Genomic DNA, 24128 nt, shown 5'->3' on the forward strand with positions numbered 1-24128 from the left:
GCTTCTCCCAGGCCTCCCGTCCCCCATTCACACCTGGGCTTCTCCCAGGCCTCCCACCTCCCTGCAGTCCCACTGCCAGCCCTCGGAGGACCCACCATGCAGGGGGTTTAAGACAGCGGTGGCACTCCCAGGAGACCACAGGCCTGTCTCTGAGGATATGCTCACCCCTAGGCCCAGTGGTTAGGACAGAAACGAAGGAACTACCCAGACCTCTCTTGGCACTGGGGACCCCCTGAGGGAGAGAAGCACCATTGGGGAGGGGTCTGTTGGTGGGGCTTGCCTGCCTGTGAGTGGACGCCGGGGCAAGGGTGCCAACCATACTCTGAGGCCTCAGTCCCGCTGCACCCAGATCTGTGCTGCGCCGTTACTTCCCGGCCTGCCTCACGGATGTCGTGGGCTTCCCAAACGGTGAAGTTGATGCTGCACCCTACCAGGGCCTTCTAGGGTCCTCTCAGGGATTATGGGGACGTCTTAAGGGTGGCAGGAGCTACTCTTGGCCCATACGCAGTTCAATTTGACAAGAAAACGAGCCGGCATTCTACCCAGGGCTGGAGGGGAGCCTCAGGTGGGACTGGCTGCCGGCCCCAGAGCCGCAGCATGTGAGGTTGGAGGGCTGCAGCCACCCTGGGCTGCCACATTTCCGTCTCGGGGGTGCCTTCACCTTCACGCAGATCAAACCGGGGGGACTCACTCCGTGGAGCTGCCTCCCCTGACACAGTCCCTTCACCCGGCTGCAGGGACGCAGTCAGCAGACCGTGGGGTCTCTGCGGCTCGGTATGGTTCAGGTTGGATGTGGTCCCGGAAGGCATCTCCCTCCACCTGCCCCTTCCAACGCCATTGTCTGCGCCCACGTGGAGGACAATGAGAGCCTGGAGCACCTGCAGCCCCCAGTGGGGGATGGGGCCTTTGGACGCGGCCCAGGGCTCGTGCTGACCCTCCCAGCACAAGGTAGGCACTGGCACCCATTTGGTGTTTTCCTCTCACTTTTCACTCACTGCCCAGACTCCCCTCCTCGGACAAATTAAAACCAAGTTGGAGCGGCCCAGCAGGGGAAGCGGACTTGGCCTTCTGCAGCCTCACGATTGATCCGTGGAGTTCAGAGGTTTTAACTGCTCTGCCCTAAATGGTCTGGCGGACCAAGAAGGGGCCAGGTGTGAGGTCTCAGCCACGCTGCATGCGACGTTTCCACATCAGAGGAAGGAGAGGTCCTCTGTGCTGTGACTTGCTGGTCTTTGCGCAGTGGTGGGAGTGTTGGGTGTTGGGTTCCCTCGCCCCCCTCCAGCCTTCCGTCCCTGTCTGGGGCCTGGAAGGGGCCGGTGGGTAGGTCATGCGAGTGTGTCTGGTGGGGCATGAATGGTAGCACGAGCACCAAGGCTGTGGGCGGACAGTGACGGAATTGTCCCTGTCATCACAGCTGACCTGTGAGATGACCAGAACTCACCCTACCCAGCCCACAAGGGGATGGCCCCATTCAAGCAAGAAACACACATGTCACAGTCCCTTGGAATCCTGCTGTATATTTTTGTTCTTCAGAGAAGAGGAGCAGGAGTGTGTTTAGAAGAAAGTCACGGGGTCGAGCTGTGGGTAGAAGAAGCCTCCCTCTGGAGGAGCGCACGCCACCCACCATGGGACTGAGACTGGGAGTTTGCTCCGATTTGGAGGGAAGGCGGAGGCGTCTGTGGCAGCGCACAAGTGCCCACTGTGTGTGCGGTGGCCCGGCTGCCTCTGCCCGGGACGCATGATGTGTGTGTAGTCCTGTCTACTGCGTTTGTTTTTTTTAATTCTCCATGGTGAGCCGAAAAGTTTGCTGAGCGCCTTTGGGTCGCAGCCGGCCGTGATGAGAACGTATTTCTAAACTAGAGGAAAGGAGAGTCGTGGGAAGACAAGCGCTTGCCTGGTGTCGGGAGCAGGGCCCGGTGTGTGCGCAGGTGTGCGCGCTTTGATCCTCGGAGCTCTCTGTGGCGCGGAGGGCCGTGTCTGTGCGGAGCAGGAGACGCAGCTACCACGTCCGAGGTTCTTCCTGAGCTCTAGGCTGCATGCAAGCTCCGTGATGTCTTCTTTTTACTTTGCCAGTCTCTTAAACCAGCAGGCCCCAGCCTTTTCGCCACCAGGGACCAGTTTTGTGGAAGATAATTTTTCCGTGGAGCAGGGGTAGGGATGGTTTTGGGACGAAACTGCTCCTCCTCAGATCGTCAGGCACTGGAGTCTCACACGGCTGCACATCCTAGATCCCTCTCATGCACAGCTCACCTCGGGGTCCGCTCCTCGGAGAATCGAATGCCACTGCTGATCTGACAGGAGCCGAGCTCAGGCAGTCCTGCTCACTCGCCCGCCACTCACCTCCTGCTGTGTAGCCCGGTTCCTAACAAGCCACGGACCAGTACTGGTCTGTGGCCCAGGGGTTGGGGACCCCTGTGTTAAGCCATTCAGACTTGTGGGAACCTTGTCTATCCTGAGAGCGTAGGAAGCACTTCGCCCTTCGTCGCTTTCTGTTTAAAGACCCCTGGGACTTACGGAATGTGACGGCTACACCCCGTCCAGCCCTGCTGTGGGTATTGGTTCCAAACCCCGCAGTGTCGGGTAGGTTCAGGGATGGGAGACCACTTTTTCTTCACCTCAGAGAAGGCTGTTTTCTCAAGGACAGAAAGTAAAGAGTGTGCTCCACAAACCCAGCACAAAATACGGCGCCTTGAGAAGTGTGGTGAGGTAAACTACCCGTGGCCAAGGCCGGGCGCAGTGGCTGGCAGAGACCCTCACTCGGCTTCCTTCAGAGTCACATGAAGGGGTCTGCTTTCGCAAGGAGACCTTTGTTTCTATGATTGCCAAGAGGAGTTCCGAGGACTTTCCGTGACTTCCGTGTACCGACATGAATTTTCAGAAAAATAAACTGTTTTCTGTGTGGAGCTGAGAACAAATGCATTAACAAAAGATTGCAGAGGCCCAAGGGGTGCTTTTCTTCCTCCCTTCCTTCCCCACTGACTTGGGAAGCGTGTGCCCAGCGTCTGCTCTGTGCCAGGCCAGGCCCAGCACTGCAGGGAAAGCAAAGTGTCAACCCCTGTTCTCTAAAGAACAGGCAGGGATGACCCTCAGGGGGAGGCTGGTCGGGAGAACTGGCGTGTTTGTCCGCTTTGAATGGGGAGCAGCAGGACACCCGTCGCCTCCTCCCGAGCCACCACCCTGCAGCCATCTGACAGTAAACTAGGTCTTTGCTAGCACATTGTTGTTGGCACAGAGACAAAAGCAAAGCAAGCCTGCTCCCCCCGCCTCCGCCACCTGGCTCTGCACCTGGGGCTCTGCACCTGCGTCCCAGGGCTGTGTGGGGCCTGCAGGAAGGGACGGGGCGGGAGCTTTCCTTCCAGGAAGCAGAGTCTCCGCGGAACCTCAGCGTGGCCAGCACACTTCCTCAGTGAGGCTCTCCGCGAATCCCGGCCCACCTGCCTTCTGCTTCTGTTAACTTTGCGCGCGTCGTGTGGGACCTCCTTTGCTGTATTTTGGGGGGGTCTCGCAGGATACACATACCTTTCACACATTCTCTAGTTACAGTTATTCCACAAGGAAATAATAGCAGATTTTTAAAGTGTGACTTCATTAGGACCCTGGACATTTTATTAGAAGTTGTTATTTCAAAAATCTATCAGAAGTTTTCAAATGATTCGATTTAAAAAAAAAAGACCCTCAAGATGGCAGCTCGGGATGCAACTGAATTTGCTTTTTTGAATGTATTTGGCCTTTGCCGTTTGTGGCCCTGATTTTCATGCCCTGCCGCAGGCAGTGCTCCCTGGCCGGGAAACGGGGCCATTTGCTCAGAGCCCGGAGGCCTTCCCTGCGGGCTAGGTTACCGGAAGTTGCAGGGCGGGGTTTCGCTAGTTCTGGTCTCAACCACAGCCCGCTCCACAGGACTCGGCTGACATCGGGTTTAGCCTACGAGAGCAATTTCTTGTTAAAAGCACCTTCTTACCCTTCCTAGTGCTCTCACTGTATCTAAAATATTTCTTTTAAAAAGCCAAGTATTGCCTTTTTACTACTTGAGTACCCCATTCGGAAAATACAAAATGCTCCAAAATCTTAAACTTTTGAGCGCCAATGTGACGTCGCAGGTGGAAAGTCCACACCTGACCCCACAATAGGTCACAGTCAAAACACATTTCATGCACAAAATTATTTAAAATATTGTATAAAATTACCTCAGTCTACGTGTATGAGGTGTGTGTGAAACATAAATGAATTTCGTGTTTAGACTTGGGTACATCCCAAGATGTCGCATTATGTTTATGCAAATAGTCCAAACTCTGAAAAAATCCCAAATCCGAAACACTTCTGGCCTTCAGCGTTTCAGGTGTGGGATCCCCAGGCTGTAGGAGACATTGGCCACGTTTAGGGGAAGCCGATGGATGTGGATTTAAGAATTTGCCTAAACCCGTGGCTTGTGATGTCACGAGGCCGAGTCTGAATTTGCCCGACTTCTCCACGTCGGTGAGGGCGGCGGGCGGGGAAGCCGTGCTCCTGCAGGGACAGCCACCGCCCACCCAGGGTGCTCCCGCCGTTCCTGCTGCCCCTGCCGTGCGTCTGTGGCAGCCACTCCTCATCCTCAGTGGCTGCACGTCTGATCCTGGAGAGTGGATTTGGGAAATAAACGTGGCCTGTAGGGAGTTGAGTTTGAAGCAGTGAGCCGGGCCCACTGAATAATGACGTGGACGTTTCTCACCGGGCCTCGTTTTTGTGAAACGGATACAGAATATTCTAGTTGGGGAAAGGGGAAACTTGGCGCTTACAGATCTTCCCCTCCCCCAACGTTTCAAAGGCAGTGACTCATACTGCACTAGGGCTCCTATACTGTAAGTCTGTGGAACATCTGAAACATTGGAACGTTCGCCTCAGCTCCTGCTTTAAAAGCACTGACTTTCAAATTATATTTGAGCTGGGAACAAAAGAAAAGAAAACATTTCCCTGACCTCACACCACGCCAGGCTGACCTTCCCCAGACCCGAGCCTGGCGTCGGCTCCCCACGCAGTCCTGGTTTCCACTCCTGGGGCCCCATTTAGAGACTCCCCCTTTCTGTAAGCCACCAGACTCACAGAGTCTCCAAGGCTGGCCCAGCCCTCCTCATCATCTAAGGGGGCCCTGCATCTCGAAAGCAGATGGCATTTAAAATAAAATGTAGGTCGGGCTCGGCGGCGTGCACCTGTAATCCCAGGAGACAGGGCGGGAGGATTGCTGGAGCCCGGGAGATCCAGGCTGCTGGGAGCCGAGATCACGCCATTGCACTCCAGCCTGGGTGAGAATGAGACCCTGCCTCTAAGAAAAGGCGTTGACTGTAGAGAGTTTTAGACAAAAGGATGGAAATGTTTCTGGTCCCTGCATCTAGCCAGCCGTGGTGATACCAACACTCCGGATGGTCCATCCTGCCCTGGGCTGTGGGTATAGCGGGGCTGGGATGTGCCAGGCTCGACCTGTGCTGTGATTTCCCACCCAGGACACCGTGATGTTTCCCACCACGCAGAACGTTTGTGGGGAAACAGTGTCCAGAGTGTGCAGTGCACTTCGGAGGCCCCAAGTCTCCATCTTTTCTCCTGGACATCCTGCGACCGTGCTCCTCGAGTGTGCCCCTCGGGCCCGGACCGCCCTCCTCAGATGGGTTGTCAGCCCAGGATGGCGCCCAGACTCCTGGTGAGCCCTGTGGATGGAGACCTGGTGCCCCTCGCCTCTCCTGGGTCCTGATGGCTGGCATTGCCACCCACGCACCCACACGGGGCTGTGTTGTGTCGTCTGTGTCTGTGCACAGCCCAGCCCCTGCCTGGGATCCTCAGCTGCTTTCTCTGCCTTTGCCGCCCCCATGAAACTCCAGCACAGATCTGGACGCGCCCTGGCAGCCGCTGGGCTGGTCCCGCCCTCGCTCTCTCAGGTGTGGCTGGGCAGCTGCAGGAGCCAGGCCTGGGCGGGTGCTGCTGCCAGCCCCGGGCCGCCCTCACCCGTGCTGCTCTCCCGGCTGAGCGGCTACTTCCCGAGAATGGAGGGACTCTGAGATCATCTCATCCTCACGTTTCCGTCCAGGGAGAGCAACTTTCTAGCTCAGCACAGACCCAGAGCCCGAAATTCCCATCGAGAGCCTCGGGTAAGTCCTGAGATAAGACCTCCTTGGGTCTGGCCCAGGAAAACATGCCTCCCCTGCTCTGCCATCCTAAACCCAGGCAGCAGCAGATGCAGTCTGCCCTTCCAGGCTTGTGATGGGGGTGCTGCAGATGCCCCTGCGTGGGGTGGGGACCGTGGAGCTGGCGGGTGGACTCTCAGAGCAGCGTTTCGCAGGCAGCTCCCACAGACGCCTGTGTGGGTGTCCATGTCCCCCATAGCCGGGACCCCGTGCCTGGCCAGCAGGGTGGGGGCATGCATGTCGCGGACCCCTCCCCAAGTCCACTGTCCCTTCAGCCCCAGCCACCTGGTGAGCCGCACCCTCTGTGTCCGCTGCCATGGAGGTGTTTTATTTGACTTGAGGTTTAGCTGTTTGCTTTGCACAGCGGGCTCCCGCCCCATAGCTTGATGGCTCCAGACAGGGCTGACCAGGTCTGTAAAGTGAAATTGTCCATCCGGGAGGAGGAGGAAGCAACCCCCTATCCGGGTCGGTCTCCCCACCCTCCCCGCTGCACCTGGTGCCTTCACTCCTGCAGCTGCTGGGGTGGGAAGCGGTGGGTCAAGCACATGCTGGACACGGGCCCCAGGCCCCGAGTGGGCGACTCAAGGTGCAGGGACTGGTGCGGCCACACTCCCTGTTCAGAGCAGCCGATATGGGGCTGGCGTGTCTGGTTTCCTCTCCAGGCAAGGAGCGCCTTCCTGTTTAGCTTATCTGGACAGGGCAGGGTGGGCTCTTGGCCAAGGTGCTGGGCCTGCCCGCAGCAGCGGCTCCCTGGGGCCGGCACGTCTGCTCTGAACCCCGAGTGAGCCCATGTGTGCGGGGCCTCTGTGCTGCATTTCACTTCAGGGAAGGCCCCAGGGTCCATGGGGCGCCTGCTGGGCTCAAAGCACAGTGCCGGCACTTTCCATCCTGCGTTCTGAACCCCCATGCACAGCGCAGCTCCTAGACATGGTTCTTCTTGGAATTTCTGGGCACATTTGTAAAGCACGCACACAGATAAAAGGTAAGGGCCAAATAAAAATAAATATAGGTAAATAGTTGCTTCCCACACCGCTCTTGCGCCAGGCTGCAGGCAGTCCTGAAGCCTGAGGTCTCCTCACTGCTGCTCTTGGGAAGGCAGAACCTGAATGTGCAAAAAAGCTGGGAAACAGCACACAGAATACAGCAGCTGGAAACCCAGGGCCCTGGCATGTCGGCGAGAGGGGAGCTCAGAGCCGGGGCACGTGTGAGAAGGCTGCAAGCCACAGGCCTAGCCAGGGCTGTAAATGGGCTGGGGACGTTTCTGGAAGGTTCTGGATGGTGCTGGAGGCCTTACTACAGAGGCCGGGCTGGAGCTTCTTGGAGGGCGATTGGTTATGTTATTCAGGAAGCTGACTGAGCTCCCAGAATGGATTTGAAATCACACCACAGGGAAGCTACAAGAAATTACAAGAAACGTGCATTTCTGGGGGACGGCCGTGTGTCCGGCGTCCACTCAGCCTGGCCTTGGCAGCAGGCCTGGGCTTCTCCACGCCAGCGTGGGGTGGATTCTGTCTTGTGGGTGGAGGCCTCTGCTGTGGGTGTGGTTTCACATGCACTGTCTCAGGCTGAAGGTCCAGGTGCCTGGAACAGCTTTCGTGATTCGGAGACTGGACAGAAACCAGCCTGAGGCCGCACGAGCTCCCACAGCTCCGGGAAGAAAGCTGTTTCCCGTCTCCAGCCCCAGCCGGAGAGGCTGCAGGGACGCCCGCTCCCTTACTGAGGTTCTCATGCCTCATCCGCCTTGCCTGCAGCAGGTATGTCCTGAGGCTCCGCCCGGCCATGCACTTGGGGAAGGGCTGCGCCGTCCAGCAGCAGCAGGAGGAGCCTGGGGTGGGAGAGGTCAGAAGGCGAAGCTGCCTGTGTGGTGTTTGCTGTGGCAGGCACTGCCCACGGGCGGGAGGGTTCGGCCCGAGACACCGCTGGGCCAGAGCAGAGGCTCTCGTTCCTGGAGAGACACACCCCAGGTTGCAGGTTTTCTGGGCTGTATCAACTTGTGTCCGTCTTTCAAGCTTCCTTCATGTTTGAAATACGACATTGCTTCTAGTTGGTGCCAGCTACTGCACATTTGGGCTGATAGGGCCGCGTTTCTTCAAATAAGCCAGCCTTGGCATTGGAGGCCCTGGGCTTCCCTCATGCCACCCTGCCCCCAGTGGCACGAAATCAGAGCCCTGACCCTGCGCTCATCACAGGAAGGTGCATTGAGAGTGGGCGGCGGTTTCTGTGCCGGCAGGGCGGAATCGCTGTGTGGACGGAGCGCACAGCCGCGTCCCGCCCGGGCACCTCCTTTGCAGCCGCGCGCTTGGGTCTCCCCCTAGGCCTTCTATTCTTCTGCCTGCTCTGTGGTCTGCGTGCCTCTACTAACTGCCTTCTGGTTATAGTTGCGTTGTCTTCCCTGGGTAGCCCTTTTAATCGCTCCGACAGCTTGAATGTCAGCAAAACCGTCTCCCCGGCACACTGAAGAATGCAGGTGTCCTGAGAAGCGGTTTCCCCACTAGAGCTGCCTGCGGGGGCCGTGGGGAAGATGGGCCGGGCTTCATTCACGGCAGTGAGTGCTGTCGTGGATCACCTGGTGAGGGAAAAGGGGAGACGTGACGCCTGGGACTCTGTCAGCTTTCGGGAGAAAAAGGTGAGCTATCACACCTGGGCTCTGCCAGCTTGTGGGAGAAGTGACACTTTGCCACTAGTTGGTCGGGGCTGAAGTCGCCAGCTGCTAACCACAGGTCAGTTGTCTGCGATGAGCCCACTGCCAAGTCCCCCGTGGTCCTGTGTACGCTGCACGCTGGGGCCATGAGTTTCGGGGCTCCTCAAGGCTCAGCCACCCCCAGGGGCGTCTAGAGAGGGCCACCGCCTGTGAAGATCTGTCCTTGTGCCTCCAGGGGCTCCTCTTCTGGGAACTGTCTGGGGCTATGTCTATCTGGGAGCTGCCCCACACCTTGGAGATTTGTCAGAAGCGTCTTCCTGCCCTCTGGCCTTGAGTCTGCCCCTCCCCGTGCCCTCCTCTGATCTCGAGTCAAGCCTGGGCTGCGTCTGTCTGTGAAACGATCCAGGCAGCACAGCCTCAGCTCCATCCAGGGTGCTTATCACAAGGCGGAGCTGCAAGCCCACCGCCCATCAGCCAGCAGCAGGGCAAGAGGCAGCATCTCCCTGGAGAGGGTCGGGGGCAGCCTTTGGGGACACTGAGGCAGTGCATCCCCCTGGGACCCCAGCCAGCAGAGCTGCGTCCAGGTCGGTGTATCGCCCGCACAGCACACTCAAGCGCCTGTGGTGGCTGTGGCGGAGGACAAAACTCCTCCTGGGAAGACTCTGCGTGGCTCGTGGCTCCAGCTTCCTGCCACGCCTGTCCTCTCCACCTGCGGTCATATTCAGGGAGCCCAGCCCTGTGGGAGACCCTCCCAACAGAGAAGCCAGCTCTTGCCAACGGCCCCACCGTGGTGCCAAATGGGAGAGGCTGCAGGGAGCCGTGGAGGACAGGGAAGGACGCGTCGGGAGGGAGCTGCACCTCCGTGTGTGGATGGAAAGATAAGCTGAGCTGGAGAATAATCGGGGATTTGTCTTCAAGGTGTTTTTCTCTTGACTCTTCATGTGATGGGAAAATAACACGCAAGCCCCACGTGTTTGAGGAATTCCGCCCTCCACTCTGGAGTATGTCTTCTCCGTAGCAGCAGCTCCACCGCCTGGTGCACATCCACGTCCCCCGCGCCTCAAAACCATGGCACACATTTGTGGGAGGAATGAATTGTGCGTCCTCGGAGAAAAACTCCCTGCAAACTGCTTTCCTCCTTAAACTCCAGCTCGGGCTTCTGAAGAAGACCAGTGTTCGGAGGACAGCTTGTGTCTCTCTAGGATGAACTCTAGGGCACGTGTTGCAGAGTATTCTTCAGTAGTTCTGTTCTTAGGATCAGCACCTCCAGGGGCTTCCCAACCTGCTGGCCGAGGACCCCAGTGGCCGTGAGACTCCACAGGCCCAGGCAGCCTATGCCCCGCGGGCAGGGCCTGTGGGAGGGCAGAAGAGGCACCTTGACAGGGACGCCACACTTGTCTTTTATTCTGACAAAGGTCCGTGTGGCTGAATGTGTGCTCAAGGCTCCGGAGGACAGGCGGTGTCCCCGGGGAGTAGGTGACCATGTGGTGGCTTGCCTGAGGTCAGGGCCCTGGAGCTCAGACCTTCCATCTTGATGTGGTCCGTAGGGAGCTCGAAGGTCTCAAGGGCTGAGGGTGGGGAGACCTTAGTCTTCTGGACTGGGCAAGACATGGTGGGCAAGACAGTGGGTGAGCAGCCACGGCCACAGCGGTGAGCCCGGGATGGTTTCCTGGACGTGGTTTGGGTCACATGTTCCGGCCTCTGATGGCAGTGACCGTGGTCATCAGCGGCCCCTCAAGGACACAGCAGGACAGGCCCTCCCCAGAACAGGATAGTCATGAGCTAGTCCCTCCTGAAGATGGCCAGGTCCTCCCCGGCCTGGGGCCCCACGGCCTGGGTCTGCACTCTGGTGACTGTGGCGTGGCCCCCTTGCTCATTGAGCAAATCCATGAGACTCCACCCTGTGCCCTGTGGGAGCATGGCCTTTGCCAACCAGAAACTCCAGCGTGATGAGACATCGGGGCCAGGAGACACACAGAAGAGGGGAGTAACTGATTTCCCGGGGTTCTTGCATCTGTACCAGGGGCCTCCTTCCCGGAACGGCATCCTCTCTTTAGGGGGCAGCCCCTGGCACCGCCACTGTCCCTGTGATTAAAAACTGAGGCTCTTCTGTGAGATGCCCCTTCTCAGAACACAGCCCTCTATTCGGCTGATCTCTCTTCACCCCATCTGCACTGGCGGCCGTGTGGCTGCCTGAGATGTCCACAGGCCTCCGTGCCCTCCAGTGCTGGGAGCAGAGGGAGGAGGAGGGGCTGGGTGCTTGGGGTCTCTGCGGGCCTTGAGCACACGGTGGGAGAGGGGACATGTGTCCCAAGCCCGGTGCCTCTGGGCTGCTTTGCGGTTGGGGGTTGGAGGCTGGAGCTGGGGACGCGTTGGACTGCTCGGCTGTGAGGGGACCCGCCACGTGGCACCGTCATTTGTGCTGTGTCCCTGCCCCTGACAGTGTCGGAGCTGTGCCTGCAGAACATGCTTTGGGCATCAGAGAGGGCCAGGAATGAAGATGCCAGCTGGCCCCAGAGGCAGGGCTGAGGTGCGGGTGGCAGGTGCATCGGCAGGTGACAGCGTGAGGGGCCAAGACGCGGTGCCCCGCCCCCCACAGCTGATGTTCCAGGGAGAGCTCATCTGGGGCGAATTCTGATGGCAGAAGGTAGGAACACAAGCGATCTTGGACACAGGAGGCCCGGGACAGCGTGCAGGGCCCACACCTGCCACAGCTCGGGGGTGGCTCACGCTGCCGGCACCAGACCAGCCGCAGGTCCAAGCTTACAGGGAAGGATGCCTGGGCTGGGGAGGACGTCGGTAATTATGGGTGGACATCAGAGCCCTTCAGCAGGCTTGAGTGTGTGCAGAGGGGCTTCCAGAAGTGACATCCCTGCTCAGGTGGCATGTGGCTGCCTCCCAGAGGAGCCAGGTCACGAGGAAGCAGTGGGCATCCCTCCTCTGAGTGTGCGCAGGGTACAGAGGAGTCTTGGCCCCGGAGGAAGGTCGAGGTTCCAGACAGCTTTGGTGCTTGTCGGCGATCACAGCCACAAGAACAGCGTCCATGGCTGATATTCCCAGAGGCAGGGCCCGGCGAGGCCACATCTTCCCCCTCCAGGCAGCAGGGGACGCCAGCGTTTGGGCGTGATGGAGCCGAGGTTTCATTTCCAGAGGCAGGAGCCAGGGGTCTGGCATTCAGGCTTGGCCACTCCCAGGGGCCGATGTTCCCAGAGGGCAAAGCTGAAGCCTGGAGGGCCAGCTGTACCGGGCACACACAGGGTGGGAGTCAGCACACGCATGAGGCTCGGTGGAGGGAGGCACCGGGAGAGGCCAGGGCAGCAGGCACACGGCTGGCCGGAGTCCCACGGAAACCCACCACCCTCCCAGGCTGGCTGGGCTTGGGCTGACTTCAGCACTGGGCGTGATGTTCTCAGAAGACATGGTCAGTCCCCTTAGCAACTTGGGTTTTCCTTCTCAAACTCTGGGCCTGGATGAGTGGCCTCAGGTCACTTGGGAGCATGTCAGAGACAGAACCTGCTTTTGAGCTAGCTCTCCGTGGGCTCCCGCCCAGAGCAGCAGTGAGGAACCCCCTCCTGGAAGGCCAGTTTTCAAGTGTTGTCTTTAAGTATCCCCCTCCCACCCCTGGAAAAGTAGAGGCAGCCCTGAGCCTGTCTTCCGTGTTCTCACTGCAGGGTATTCTGAAGTCGGACTCCTTGAGAATGACCTCACGCAGCTTTAACAGAAACTCAGTGACCGAAAGATGGATGGGAACAGCAGACGCAGCTGCCTTCTGGGCACTGGAGGGCTCAACTCTCCATGGGCGTGTGTGGCGGGGCAGAAGGCCGGGCCCCCTGGGTCAGCACACTCTCTGGAAAGCTCCTCCCTGCCTGCCCAGGTCTCTGCATCGTGGGGCTGGATCAGGGGATGGATCTCCAGTGAGCATGGCCCCTGTAAGCTCAGGTCCCTGCCACTCAATGGATGGGACTTTGGTGGAGCATGGGGCCCCTGCAGGGAGGGTCTGGACAAGCAACACTGGGAGCCTGAAGCCTCTCTGGCTGGGGCTCAGCTGCCGCCAGGATCGCAACAGTTAAGCTGCCTGCTGCAGGATAAGTGAGCCACTGCCTCTCCTTAATCAGCGACATCGAATAGGAATCGGAGGCCCTGGAAGGAGCGGCCAGCAGGCAGCCCTGCGGAGCCCAGGTCTGTGCCACGAGCCCAGGGAGGTGTGGTGTCCTCACGCACGGCCAAGATGGTGCTGGTGCTGCGCGGTCCTTTGTGTGCCCAGGGAGGGCGTTCCGGGAGCCAGGTCGGGGGCTCCTGACAGCTGCGGGGCAGCATGGCACTGAGCCGGCTGTCACTGCTGTGCCGGGACCTCTGGGTGCTGTGGCTACTGCTGAAGGCGGGCACAGGTGCGTGGGGAGCGGGCGGGTCCCCACCTCCCCGGAAGGCATTGTGGGGCGACCGCGCATGGGGACACGGTGCCAGGGTGGACGTTCTGGGCTCAGCCCTGTCCTCAGAGGCCACCTGGGCATGCAGCACGGCTACCAGGGCAGGAGCCCGGGGCTGGGGGATGCCGGGAGTGGATGTCGGTCAGCTCAGGTCCCTGCCACGCAGTGGATGGGACCCGCTCCTTGCAGAGAAGGTGTGTGCAGGCCTTGCCCAGTGGATGGTGTAGGGCTGTGGTCCTGGGGTCCCTGGGCAGCAGTGAGGCCCCTCTGCCCTTGGCTGTGAGGGACCGCCTGTGCTGGTCCCGGAAGGCTAGGATCATCTTTCCACGGGCTCCTTTGTTCAAGGTTTCTCATAGACAGGCTGTGTGGACATGTGAGCGCAGCGCCTGCGTCTGGCTGCTGGAGAGGCTGCGGCTTCTCCTTGGAGGGGACTCCCGGCCACTGCTCTTCCCCCAACAGGGCCACCCGTGGTGCCGGGTGTGACCAGCTGCCCTCTCCAGGCAAGCGGGACTTGGGAGGCCCCTGGGAAGCCTGAGAACCTGGCCGGGCAGCCTCTGTGGGCTCAGGTCTGGGTGGGTTTGGTCTGGGTGGGGCTCAGGGGCTGCTGGTCCACACTGGCTCCGTCCTGGCATCTGGAACTTTTGGGCAGGGTCCCTGGAGAAGGGGCCTCGCCGGGAGGAAACAGCCTGGGTTTCGTTGATGCCTTTCTAATAACTGAGTCCTCATTTTGAAGAGATCTGCCCTCATTTTATTTTCTAGGGGGTACTTATGCCAAGTATTGATGAATAATTCATAAAATAAGCATCTTTGTGAATTTTACTGACTCAGAGTTTAACTATCAATGGCAACGAATACACATCTGAAGTTTCCAATTTTTAAATAAGAACTGGCTGGGAACAGCAGTTCACGCCTATAATTCTGGCTCTTTGGGAGGCCGAGGCTAGAGGATCACTTGAGCCCAGGAGTTTGAGACCAGCCTGGGCAACATGGCAAGACCTCATCTCTACAAAATATTTTTTTAATTAGCTGGGTGGTGGCATGTGCCTGTAGTCCCAGCCACTCTGGAGGCTGAGGGGAGGATCATTTGAGCCCAGGAGGCCAGGGTGGTGATAAGATATGGTTGCACAACTGCACTCTAGCCTGGGTGAGGGAGCGAGGCCCTTTCTCAAAAGTAATGATAATAGTAAATAAAATGAACTGAATGTGTGACAAACAGCTGATTAAATGAATTTCCCTAACAGGTGAATTCAGGGGGACATTTAGGGGGCAGAGATGGAAATCTCAGTCCTTGATTTTTAAACTAGTGTAGGCACTGGTGTGTGTCAGAAGAGTTGATTTCGTGTCTGAAGTCAGGGTGGAAGAGGCGGCACTGTGAACAGTCCCGTGGAAGGACCCTAAAACCAGCGCTTTCGCCGACCGTGGTTGACGTTGGGGTTTCACAAGCACGTGGCGCTGTCCGTGGGGATGGCCGGATGCCATCCTGGGACCACACGTATTTCAGCACGGGAGAGCAGGGTGGAACTCCAGCGGGGCCATAAGTGCTCACGTTAGGTGGCTGTTTGTTTAACTAAGCGCTTCTTTCAGTTCTTACAACCCTCTCTTCACAAATCCGTATTGTTTGTCAAATTCCTAATTCTAACGTGTACTTTATTTTTCAAACAAACAGACTCTCAAATGTCCCCAGGGGATTTCGTATAATTCAGGGTTTGGGGCTTTTCTCCACTCTGTTTTCCTCCTCCCCAGGCCCCAAAACGTTTTCTTAGATTTCTGAAGAAGCAAATGTTAGCCCATTTCTCTAGGGGACCCTGGGGAAGCCTGTGGGTGGGCAGAGCATTGCTGGTTGCCACAGGCTGTGCGCTTGGGGACCTGACGTTCGTTAGCACCGCTGTTGACAGAGAAAGGCTCCACGTAGGACTCTCATCCCACAGGCCACAGTGGGCGGTGGGCAAGCCAGCCAGGTGCAGAGGACAGGAGAGAAGGTGGAGCCTGGCACCTGCTGAGAGCCGAGCTGAGTGGACAAGGCGGCATGGCCCTGAGGGCTGACCCTCCGTCTAGATTTCATAGGCCACGGCCAGGGCCAAGCTGCAAGTGTGGGCACAAGCCTCGGACCTTGGTCGGCCCCTGTTGTCTGCCCCTCACTAAATTAGTGAAGTCCGAAAGTATGTGTGCCCACAGCCACCCTTGGGAGGAGAGCTCTGCCAGCCCCACCCCACCTGCCCATTTCTCTCTGTCTGTCTTCATTCCTGTCTCTCCTTCCTTCCTTCCTTCCTTCCCTTCCCTCTTCTTCCCATTCTGCTCTTTTCTTCTCTTGTTCTTTTCTCTGTTTCTGTCTCACTGTCTCTCTATCTCTGTGTCTCTGTCTTTCTGTCTGTCTCTGTCTTTCTGTCACTGTCTCTCTATCTCTGTGTTTCTGTCTCTTTCTGTCTCTGTCACTTTGTCTCTGTCTCTGTCTCTCTCCCTCTGTCTCCTGGTCGGCTTGGCCTGTCCTGCCCAGCTGACCCCTTGATCATTCAAGGCCCAGATGATTGTACCCCTGTGCCCCGCCTGGCTCTTGCAGGCAGGTGCTCTCAGCCCCTGTGCCCCGCCTGGCTCCTGCAGGCAGGTGCTCTCAGCCCCTGTGCCCCGCCTGCCTCCTGCAGGCAGGTGCTCTCAGCCCCTGTGCCCCGCCTGGCTCCAGCAGGTGGGCGCTCTCAGCCCCTGTGCCCCGCCTGGCTCCTGCAGGTGGGCGCTCTCAGCCCCCATGCCTCCGAGAGGCTGACCTCCTCTGCACAGTGTGTTATCATTTTAGTCTGTCTGGGATGTTTTTGGTGAAGGTTAGAGTAACTTCCTGTTGGTTTTTATATGCATAGAATTTTTGGTACTCAGAAATGAGAAAAGGCTTATGCAGCTGCAGTTGAGGGAGGATTTTTGGAGAGCTGCTGGGGTTCCTGGAAGGAGCTCAGCCTTGGTGTTGGATGGAGCAGTAGCTGGCTGTGGGGGTGCGTGCAGGTCTGAGTGGGAGACAGAGGTGGACACCTGTGCCACAACTAGGGACAGTGCCACGACCAGGGACTGCGCGGTGTCTGCACCGGTCATTGGTGTCAATCTCCCTAATCTTTAACTGAGTTATTTTGATGTTTATGTGGACAAGTAATTATTTTAGGATGTGTAAGAAAAGAAGAAAAGCTGTCGGAAAAATCTCCTTCATTTGTAACTGGCAGTGGGCCCACGTGGAGTGTGTGTGTGTGTGTGTGTGTGTGTGCGCGCGCGCGCACGCATGTGTGATGTGTAAGCTGTACCTGTTCCTTAAATGCCAGCTGAGATCTGATGCTGCAGCCACCCTGGGGTCAGACAGGGGAGACTTTAAAACAGACTCAGGAGACGGACGTGCAGCTGCAGGCCGAGGCGTCGTTCTCCCCAGCGCCCACCTGCTGTGGGGAAGAGAGAGTCTGGGGTGCGACCGCTGCCTCACTTGGCTTGAGGTCAGCTGCTTTAACTACAGCCCCAGAGTTCAGGCTCTGCAGAGAACACCCTGCTGTGTCTTCGAGTGTCTGAGGGGCTGGAAGGGGGTGAACGTTCTTCCAGACCCTTCTCCCTCCGCCTCCCATGTTCACAGGGTGTCAGGGTTACTGGGACTCCTCCACAGGCCGTTTCTCTGTCAGCCTGGCTGCTGAGCTTCTCCCTAGGGAAAAGTTCTGTCCCCGTCCTGAGCCTGGGACCCATGGGCGGGCCTCTGTAGAGACTCCTGTCCCCTTTGTCTTTGGGGACTCCTCTGCCGGGGAGTGGATGGGGTGGTTCTTAGCCGGGCCTGCTCAGCCCTCGGTCCTATTGGGCATCTGCATCCGGTCCAGGCACAACCCGGAGCTCCTGGACTGACCAGAGGCAGGACCCCCAGGAGAGGCTCCTCCACAGACGATTAAACACAAGCAACAGGTGCGCCTTCTGATTGACACCAGGAGCAGGTGTCACGAAGAGCGGGGCCTGTGCGTGGCCCCCACAGGCTGGGGACAGAAGCAACCAAGACTCTGCCCGAAGGTTCCGCCTGCCTCATGGAAGCCTCCAACTTCTGTTAATCGTTTCTCTTCTCCAGTAACCTCTGCACTTGTGTGGTGGACATGAGTGCTTGGGGGGCAAATCTCACTGAGTTAGCTGGATCCCTGGAGGACCTGGCGCCCCAGGAGGAAGCAAGAACCTAGGAACACAGGTCGTTCCTCCAGGTCACCTGCCAGCCACTCTCGTGGGAGCCAGTTAAAGAACCTCAGAGGAGGCTCCCACGAGGCACCTGCTGAGGCTGTCCACACAGGCACAGCACGTTGCTCTCAGAATTTGCTCCAGCCACACTCCAGGGCTCACCCTCGCTCAGAGGTCTGGGCCGGGGGCGTGGGCAGGTTCGCCAGCAGAGTGAGCCCAACACAGGCTCTGCCCAACACACCTGTGACCTCGACCATCATGACCTTGGCTGCTGTGACCTCAGCTGCTGCGACCTCCCTTGAGCCCGTCTCCCCGACCAGGAGACGCATGGGAAAATGGATCCAAGGACTGACTGATGTAAGACGCCTGCACAGTGCCTGGGTCTGGGCAGAAAGTTCCTGAACAGGAACTTTCATTGGTAATAAAGCGTCTACAGGTGTCTCGCTCTGGGATCGAGGAAGCATGGATCCTCAAGTCTCACCCATAACCAGACAGGAGAGGGCTGCGGTCAGCATGCAAGTCAGCGGCCCCAGATCCTCTTGGTTCTCACTTGACGTTCCCTGGTGCACCTGCCACCCCGTCTGTCCCTGCAGCTGTGGCCTCCTAGACCTGGCCAACCCCAGCAGGTCTCCACCCACTCTCTGCACTTAGCACAGTAACAAATGTGATAAATTCACCCACAGTGTGACCACGAGCCTCCTCTCCAGGCTGTCCACCTGGCATGACCCCCCACCCGCCCCTCACCTGCCTGGGCCACACCATCCTGAGGTATCTGTCCGGGATTACTCTTCAGGGAAGGCTTCTGCAGGCAAAGCTAAGTGAGGCCCTGTCCTGGCCGGACCCGCTCCACCGCCCTCTCTCCTCTAGATTTGTGGGTCCGGACGCCCTCAGTTCCACGGGGCCTCGCACGGTGGTGACCACAGGCACCAGCACCTCACTGGCCTCCTCTCTGCTCCTCTGGGCTGTGGCCTTCCTGTGGGCCTCGACTTCCTGATCTGCACCTGCGCGGGGACACGGGCCTGGGGAGGCGATGTGCGGCCTCCAGAGTTCCCATCTGCTCTAACGGAAAAAGTGACTTAGGAGTGTCCCTTTCCCAAATCATGACCCACAGAGCCTTTCAGCCCTTCCTTTGAAAGCCGCCTTGCCCTTGTCTTTAGTCTGGACAGCGGCATAAGCACTGACGTCCCCGCATTGCAGTCAGCTTTTCCTGCTGGTGGGAATTCTGTCGGTGGGCACCCAGCAGGGGCAGGGCCATCTGCTGGGTCTCACCCAGTCCTGGGCCTTGGGGGCGACAGTGCCAGGTGTCCTCCCTGCCTGCTCAGAGGCGCAGAGCGTGGGTGCTTGGGGTTTGAATCTGAAGCTCATAGGACCATCCTGTTGGTTTCTGGATCCACACAGGAGTTCCCTGCACCCTCCACAGCCATAAAAGCAGTGCGGTCCACCCTGAATTGAGCATAAATATGACTCTCTTGGCACAGAAACTAAAAGCTGAAAAGCACAAATGAAATTCCCTGTTACATTTAATAGTTCTTTTTTTGTTGGTGGAAGTTTGAGTTGAGGCAGCTGGAGACGATGACCCAGGACCCGGGAAGCCTGAGGCTGGCAGGTCCCAGGAGGAAGCCAGGGCCGGACTGCACCTGCAAAGCCACGTGGCCCCAGGACGGCTTTGCCACAGCAGCGAGGCAGAGTTCCAGCTCCTGAAGTATGTGGTTTCTGGATCGTGAATGCCAGCCAGCCCCTCTGAAGGAGATGTGCCTGGGTGAGCACATCCGTGGCCTTGCTGGGTGATCCTGCAGCACCTCATGAGGAGCAGGCCAAGCCTGGCTCCTGCCGTGTCATCATCAGGAGTGAAGCACTAAGTCCCAGCCCCGTGCCAGAGCTGAGCCTCCAGTGGGCCTGGCTATCAGCACCGCGTGGCTGAGATCCTGGCTCCCTGAACCCGAGGTCTGAGTGACACAGCTCCTGGCAGGGCAGGGAAGTACCCGCCTGCCTTCCATGATCTGCTCATGGTGGCCGTGGTGGTCTGTTCTTGTTGGCTGTGGTCTGTTTGTGGTGACCACGGTCAGTTCATGCCAGCCATGGTTGGTTCATGGTGGCTGTGGTTTGTATGTGGTGATTGTGGTCTGTATGTGGTGGCCGTGGTCTGTTTGTGGCGGCTGTGGTTTGTATGTGGTTATTGTGGTCTGTATGTGGTAGCCGTGGTCTGTTTGTGGCGACTATGGTTTGTTCAAGGTGGCTGTGGTCTGTTTGTGGCGGCTGTGGTCTGTATGTGGTGGCCGTGGTCCGTTCGAGGTGGCTGTAGTCTTTTTAAGGTGGCTGTGTTCTGTTCAAGGTGGTAGTGGTCTGTTCATGGTGGCTGTGATCTGTTCATGGTGACTGTGGCTAACACTGTATTTGTACATGGGATTTGCTGGGAGTGGATGTTGAGTATTCTAACTGCAAAAGGAAATGGCAGCTATGGGAGGTGACAGACATGCCAGTGAGTTTGGTGGTGCCATCGTTTCACAATGTGAACTATATAAAAACAGCACCAGTGTACCTTAAATATATACAACTATTTTTCTCAATATAGCTGGAAAAAATAGCCAGGAGCTGTAAGCTCAGGAAGGGAGGAACCAGCCAAAGGCTCCATTCACGATGACCTGCACAGTGAGCAGAGCTCAGTCAATGGGACTGTTCAATGAGAATCGTTGGGCACGCAGCTCCAGCTCGGCTGGGAGACACCCACCCAGGCGGCGCTGAAGAAAATGAGAGGCAGACACCCATATAGAACAGCAGAGTGGGTCTGTCCAGGGGGCCAGCAGCCTGTGGAGCTGAGAGCCTCAGGGGCTGACACCTTTCCAGGCTGAAGACCCCAAGCAGGTTCTGATCCACGTATTTGTTCTGTCTTAATAGGTGGTGATTATTAATAAATAGGTTTTCTTGCTTATAACTCAAAAATATTCCAAGTAGGCAGTTACCCGCTCACCGCTAATTGCAAACCATACTCCACAAGGGAGCCACAGGGCCGGGTAAACTTGTTTCCCAACAGTCTCCCGTGACTCTGGGCAGCTCCTGTGTAATAGGAGGCCGTGCCCTGCCGTGTCCCCGCCTTCTTGCCCACAAGCCTGCCCTGTCCCACCACTCATCAGCCTGGAAACAGACGCATCCTGTCACCCTCCCAGCCCCCTGTGAGAGCCTCTGCATAGACTCACTGTTGAGCCCAAGGCAGTGAAGGTCCCAGGAGCTGGGGCGGATGGTGTGGGCTTAGTCCTGACACTGCCCACCCTGCAGTGCTGGACTGCTCATAGCTGAGCCTGACCTTGGATTCCCTGTCTTTGAAACGAGGAAGATGAGGCTTCATGCTCCCTAGGTCCTTGTGACGACTCACTCCCTGCACTGGCACCAGGCATAAGAATACTGTCTTTCTGGCCTGATCCTCCCTCCAGGAGCACAGGGTGGTCCTCACCTGAACCCCGAGGGGTCTCCCTGGCACGCCCTTGCTCCCTGGACCCCCAGCCATTCCAGGTGTGACACTTCCCACAGGCAGGGGGTCTATGTGAGGGCTCAGTTGCCTCCGAGCAGGACAGGCACTGGAAGGCAGTGGCTGGGAGGGCAGGTGTACCCCGTGTGGTCTCCAGGAGAGAAAGGGAGAGTCGTGTGCATCTCAGTGGGGGCTGGCGGGAGACCCTAAGATGATCAAGACCCTCAGATCTGGGCCCCGTGGGGCCACCAGCCCTGCCACTCAGCTGTCACTTCAGAGCACCCTGAGCACCTGGCCCAGGAGCACGGCCCGGAGCCTCACATGCACAAGGTCTGGCTCAGCCCCCAAGGCAGGCCCAGGTCCCTGGCGGGTGTGAGGAGGTAGTGGGGCCATAGATACCGCACAGCTGGTGGGGCTGTGACTGGAGGTGGCAGGGCCAGGAGCCAGCCCGTGGAGCCCGCTGGGGCAGCAGCATGACCCTCAGGGGAGCAGGTGGAGGGGCCAGGGTCTCTGAACTCTGGAAAGAGTCCCTCATCCTCAAACCTGACCTCCTCTGTCACTCAGACAGTGGCTGTCAGTCATTTTGGTCTCTGGCCCCTCTGCCCCATGATGTTTTAAGTTGTTCTAGCTCAGAAGCCATTGCGTGTATGGTGTGGCTGCCCCCAAGCCAGGGCACCAACGTGCACACAGCGAGCCCTGTGCAGATCCCGCCAGATGTGGTGTGGGGTGGGTGCTGCGGCCCACCTGGCTGAAACTGCACTCAGGCCATTTTTCTGATACCAGGAAGCCTTTGTAGAAATGCAAGCGGGTGAGCAAGCAGGTGCCCCCCGTGAGGACACACCCTCCAGGAGCACAGGTGGCTTCCCTGGCTCGAAGAGTGTGACCTTGAGAACAGTGGGGGTCTAACCCCTGACCCCAGTGTCCGAGTGACCTGGGAGCCTCACCTTGAGACCCCTGCGTCGTGGTTCTGAAATCACTTGAGTGGGCTGTGGCCACCATGGGGCAGGGGGAGAGGAACTACCTGCAGAAGATCGATCTGTGTAATTGGAAAATCTCTCGGGCTCTGCTGGCAATTCTGGAGGCAGGCAGCACTTGGGTTGGTGAACTAGAATAAGAACTCCAGTGAAGCACGCAGTGCGGGGTGGGCTGTACGGACGGGGCTGAAGGAAGCAGAACCCAAGCAGACGCGGTGGGTTGCCTCGGTCACTGTCCTTTGTAAGCACAGAGAGACAGCAGGAGAAACACAACCCACTGGTCCCCTTCAGGCGACTGTCGCAAGGATTCGTTTCGTGTTAGGTGATTGCCAGACTTACATCAGGCTCAAAGAAGCAGAAGGTCCCTGCGCATGCGTGTGGCCCAGGCCAAGAGCTGTCACGTGACAAACTTTGTGCTTACGTGGGTTTTTAGTATGTGTATCTTTTTTTTTTTTTTTGAGATGGAATCTTGTCCTGTCTCCCAGGCTGGAGTGCAGTGGCACAATCTCAGCTCACAGCAACCTCCGCCTCCCAGGTTCAAACGATCCAGCCCCTGAGTACCTGGCACTACAGCTGATTTTGGTATCTTTAGTAGAGAGGGTTTCGCCATGTTGGCCGGGCTGGTCTCAAACCCCTGACCTCAAGCGATTCGCCCACCTTGGCCTCCCAAAGTGTATCTTTTTGACAGTGTGGAGAATGTATTTAGGCTTGACTGTTTTTAAGCACCACAATGAATGTGTAGTTAAGCTATGGTGAAGTCTTACGCCTTCATCACAGGGGATGGGAATGTCGGCAGCCGTGCCCCAGCCCCTGGACTCTGGCCCTCACTCTCATGAAACCCCCACCTCTGCGGGGAGCTCAGAGCCTCCACGTTTTTATATTTAATTCTCATGGTTAAATTCACCACCATAACCCATGGAATTAGGTCTTTTTAAAATCTAAGCAAACTATCTTCGAGACAGAGAAAGTTGGGTAATTCTCCATCTACTTGAAGTAATGCTGTCTGGGTGGCTGGCATCCTAAGAATGCATTAAAAATGAAAATTCTGACCAACACTTTGATCACCCTTTTACGTATCAAACAAGCTGAGAACAACAACAAGAAAGAGGGACCTCCAAGCCACAAGCGATCCTGGCCTCCTCTCTCTCTCCTGCTTTCTCTGAGGTCAGATAACAATTCGGTTTCCCTTGTGAGCGTGGGGACCTGGTTTTGATTTCCAGTCTGGTCTGTTGGGGTCTAGGCAGGAGCTTGGTCCCAAACAACACACCCACGTGTGCTGAGGACACGCTGCAGTGGATTCTCAGGCCGCCTGCATCGGGGAACCCAGGGCTTGCGGGCGAGGCAGCATGGAGAGTGGCTCTAGAGATGACCCCCAGAAGAGATTCGCCAAGCATCGGGCGGGCATGAGCATCCTCCCCACCCGAGGCGCAAACCATCTCACTCCAAAGGGCGTCGGAGGGGTTCTGCAGGGCGGCTGTGTGCTGACACCCGCACCCCGCGTAGGGGTCCGCCGGCTCCGGGCCCTTGCCGGTTGGTTTTGCGGGTCTGAGATGACATCCCCTATGGATGGAGCCACTTTTGCCTGATCACCACTTCCATTGACCATCTTTTCTGGCAGGGCCTTTTATTTTAAAATGTGTTAAGGTTGAACTTTCTGAGATCAGAAAAAGAATATTTAGTGAACCAGGTCATTTAAGTAATTGAGATATTTATACCTAACCCACTAGCAAATGGGTCATTAAAAATATTTGGGATTTAATGTAAATGAGAACTCTGCCAACCAAGTCAGGATAAACCTTAAACCTCTGGAATTCGAAATCAAACAGCCCTGAACATACATTACAAACAGGTGTGGATGCCCCTTTTGTCCCAATGGCAGGGATGGGACACCGGCCCCTGGGGTGGCCTGGTTCTCCTCCCTGACTCACGGTGTTAGGAGCTTGTCTGGAGGGGACGGGACGCTGGCCTCCTGGGGTGCCCTTGTCTGAAGCCTGCGGTTTCAAGCATTCTCCTTACTGAATTTAAATTTTGTTCTGATTCTGTGGCCTGCCTTTCTTCTTACTGCCCTGCTCTGCAGCCCTGCTCTTCCTGGGTTGAAGAGCCTCACGGATGGGCTTGGGGAAGGCCTCCCGCTAGACGACTCAGTGACGTAATCCCATCCAATGCTCAGCCTTGGACTTTGAAAGGCACAACTGTCCTGTCTGATGGACAGGATGCAGAAGGCTTTGGGAATGGGCTTTTTGCCAGACATACAGAAAGGAGACAATTGGCAAATGATGGACTGTGCCCACAGCCCCCGGCTGC

The 24128-nt window shown here is 57.6% G+C and overlaps 1 protein-coding gene across 10 annotated transcripts in view; it reads left to right on the top strand.

Moving 5' to 3' along the window:
- MCF2L (MCF.2 cell line derived transforming sequence like) overlaps positions 1 to 24128 on the top strand; it is a 212943-nt gene that overhangs the window by 96079 nt on the left and 92736 nt on the right. For 3 of the 10 annotated variants that reach the window (XM_037729251.1, XM_037729258.1, XM_037729266.1), the window contains exon 1: positions 12909 to 13178. The exons of 6 other annotated variants lie outside the window; for them this stretch is intronic. In XM_037729251.1, the coding sequence (XP_037585179.1) occupies positions 13106 to 13178 (73 nt within the window). In that variant the 5' untranslated portion in view covers positions 12909 to 13105. Of the gene's footprint in view, positions 1 to 12876; positions 13179 to 24128 lie in introns of those variants that run through there. One more of the 10 variants, XM_017502531.2, reaches the window with a different exon arrangement.

Source organism: Cebus imitator, unplaced genomic scaffold, assembly GCF_001604975.1.
Source record: "Cebus imitator isolate Cc_AM_T3 unplaced genomic scaffold, Cebus_imitator-1.0 Scaffold14, whole genome shotgun sequence".
Lineage (NCBI taxonomy): Eukaryota > Metazoa > Chordata > Mammalia > Primates > Cebidae > Cebus > Cebus imitator.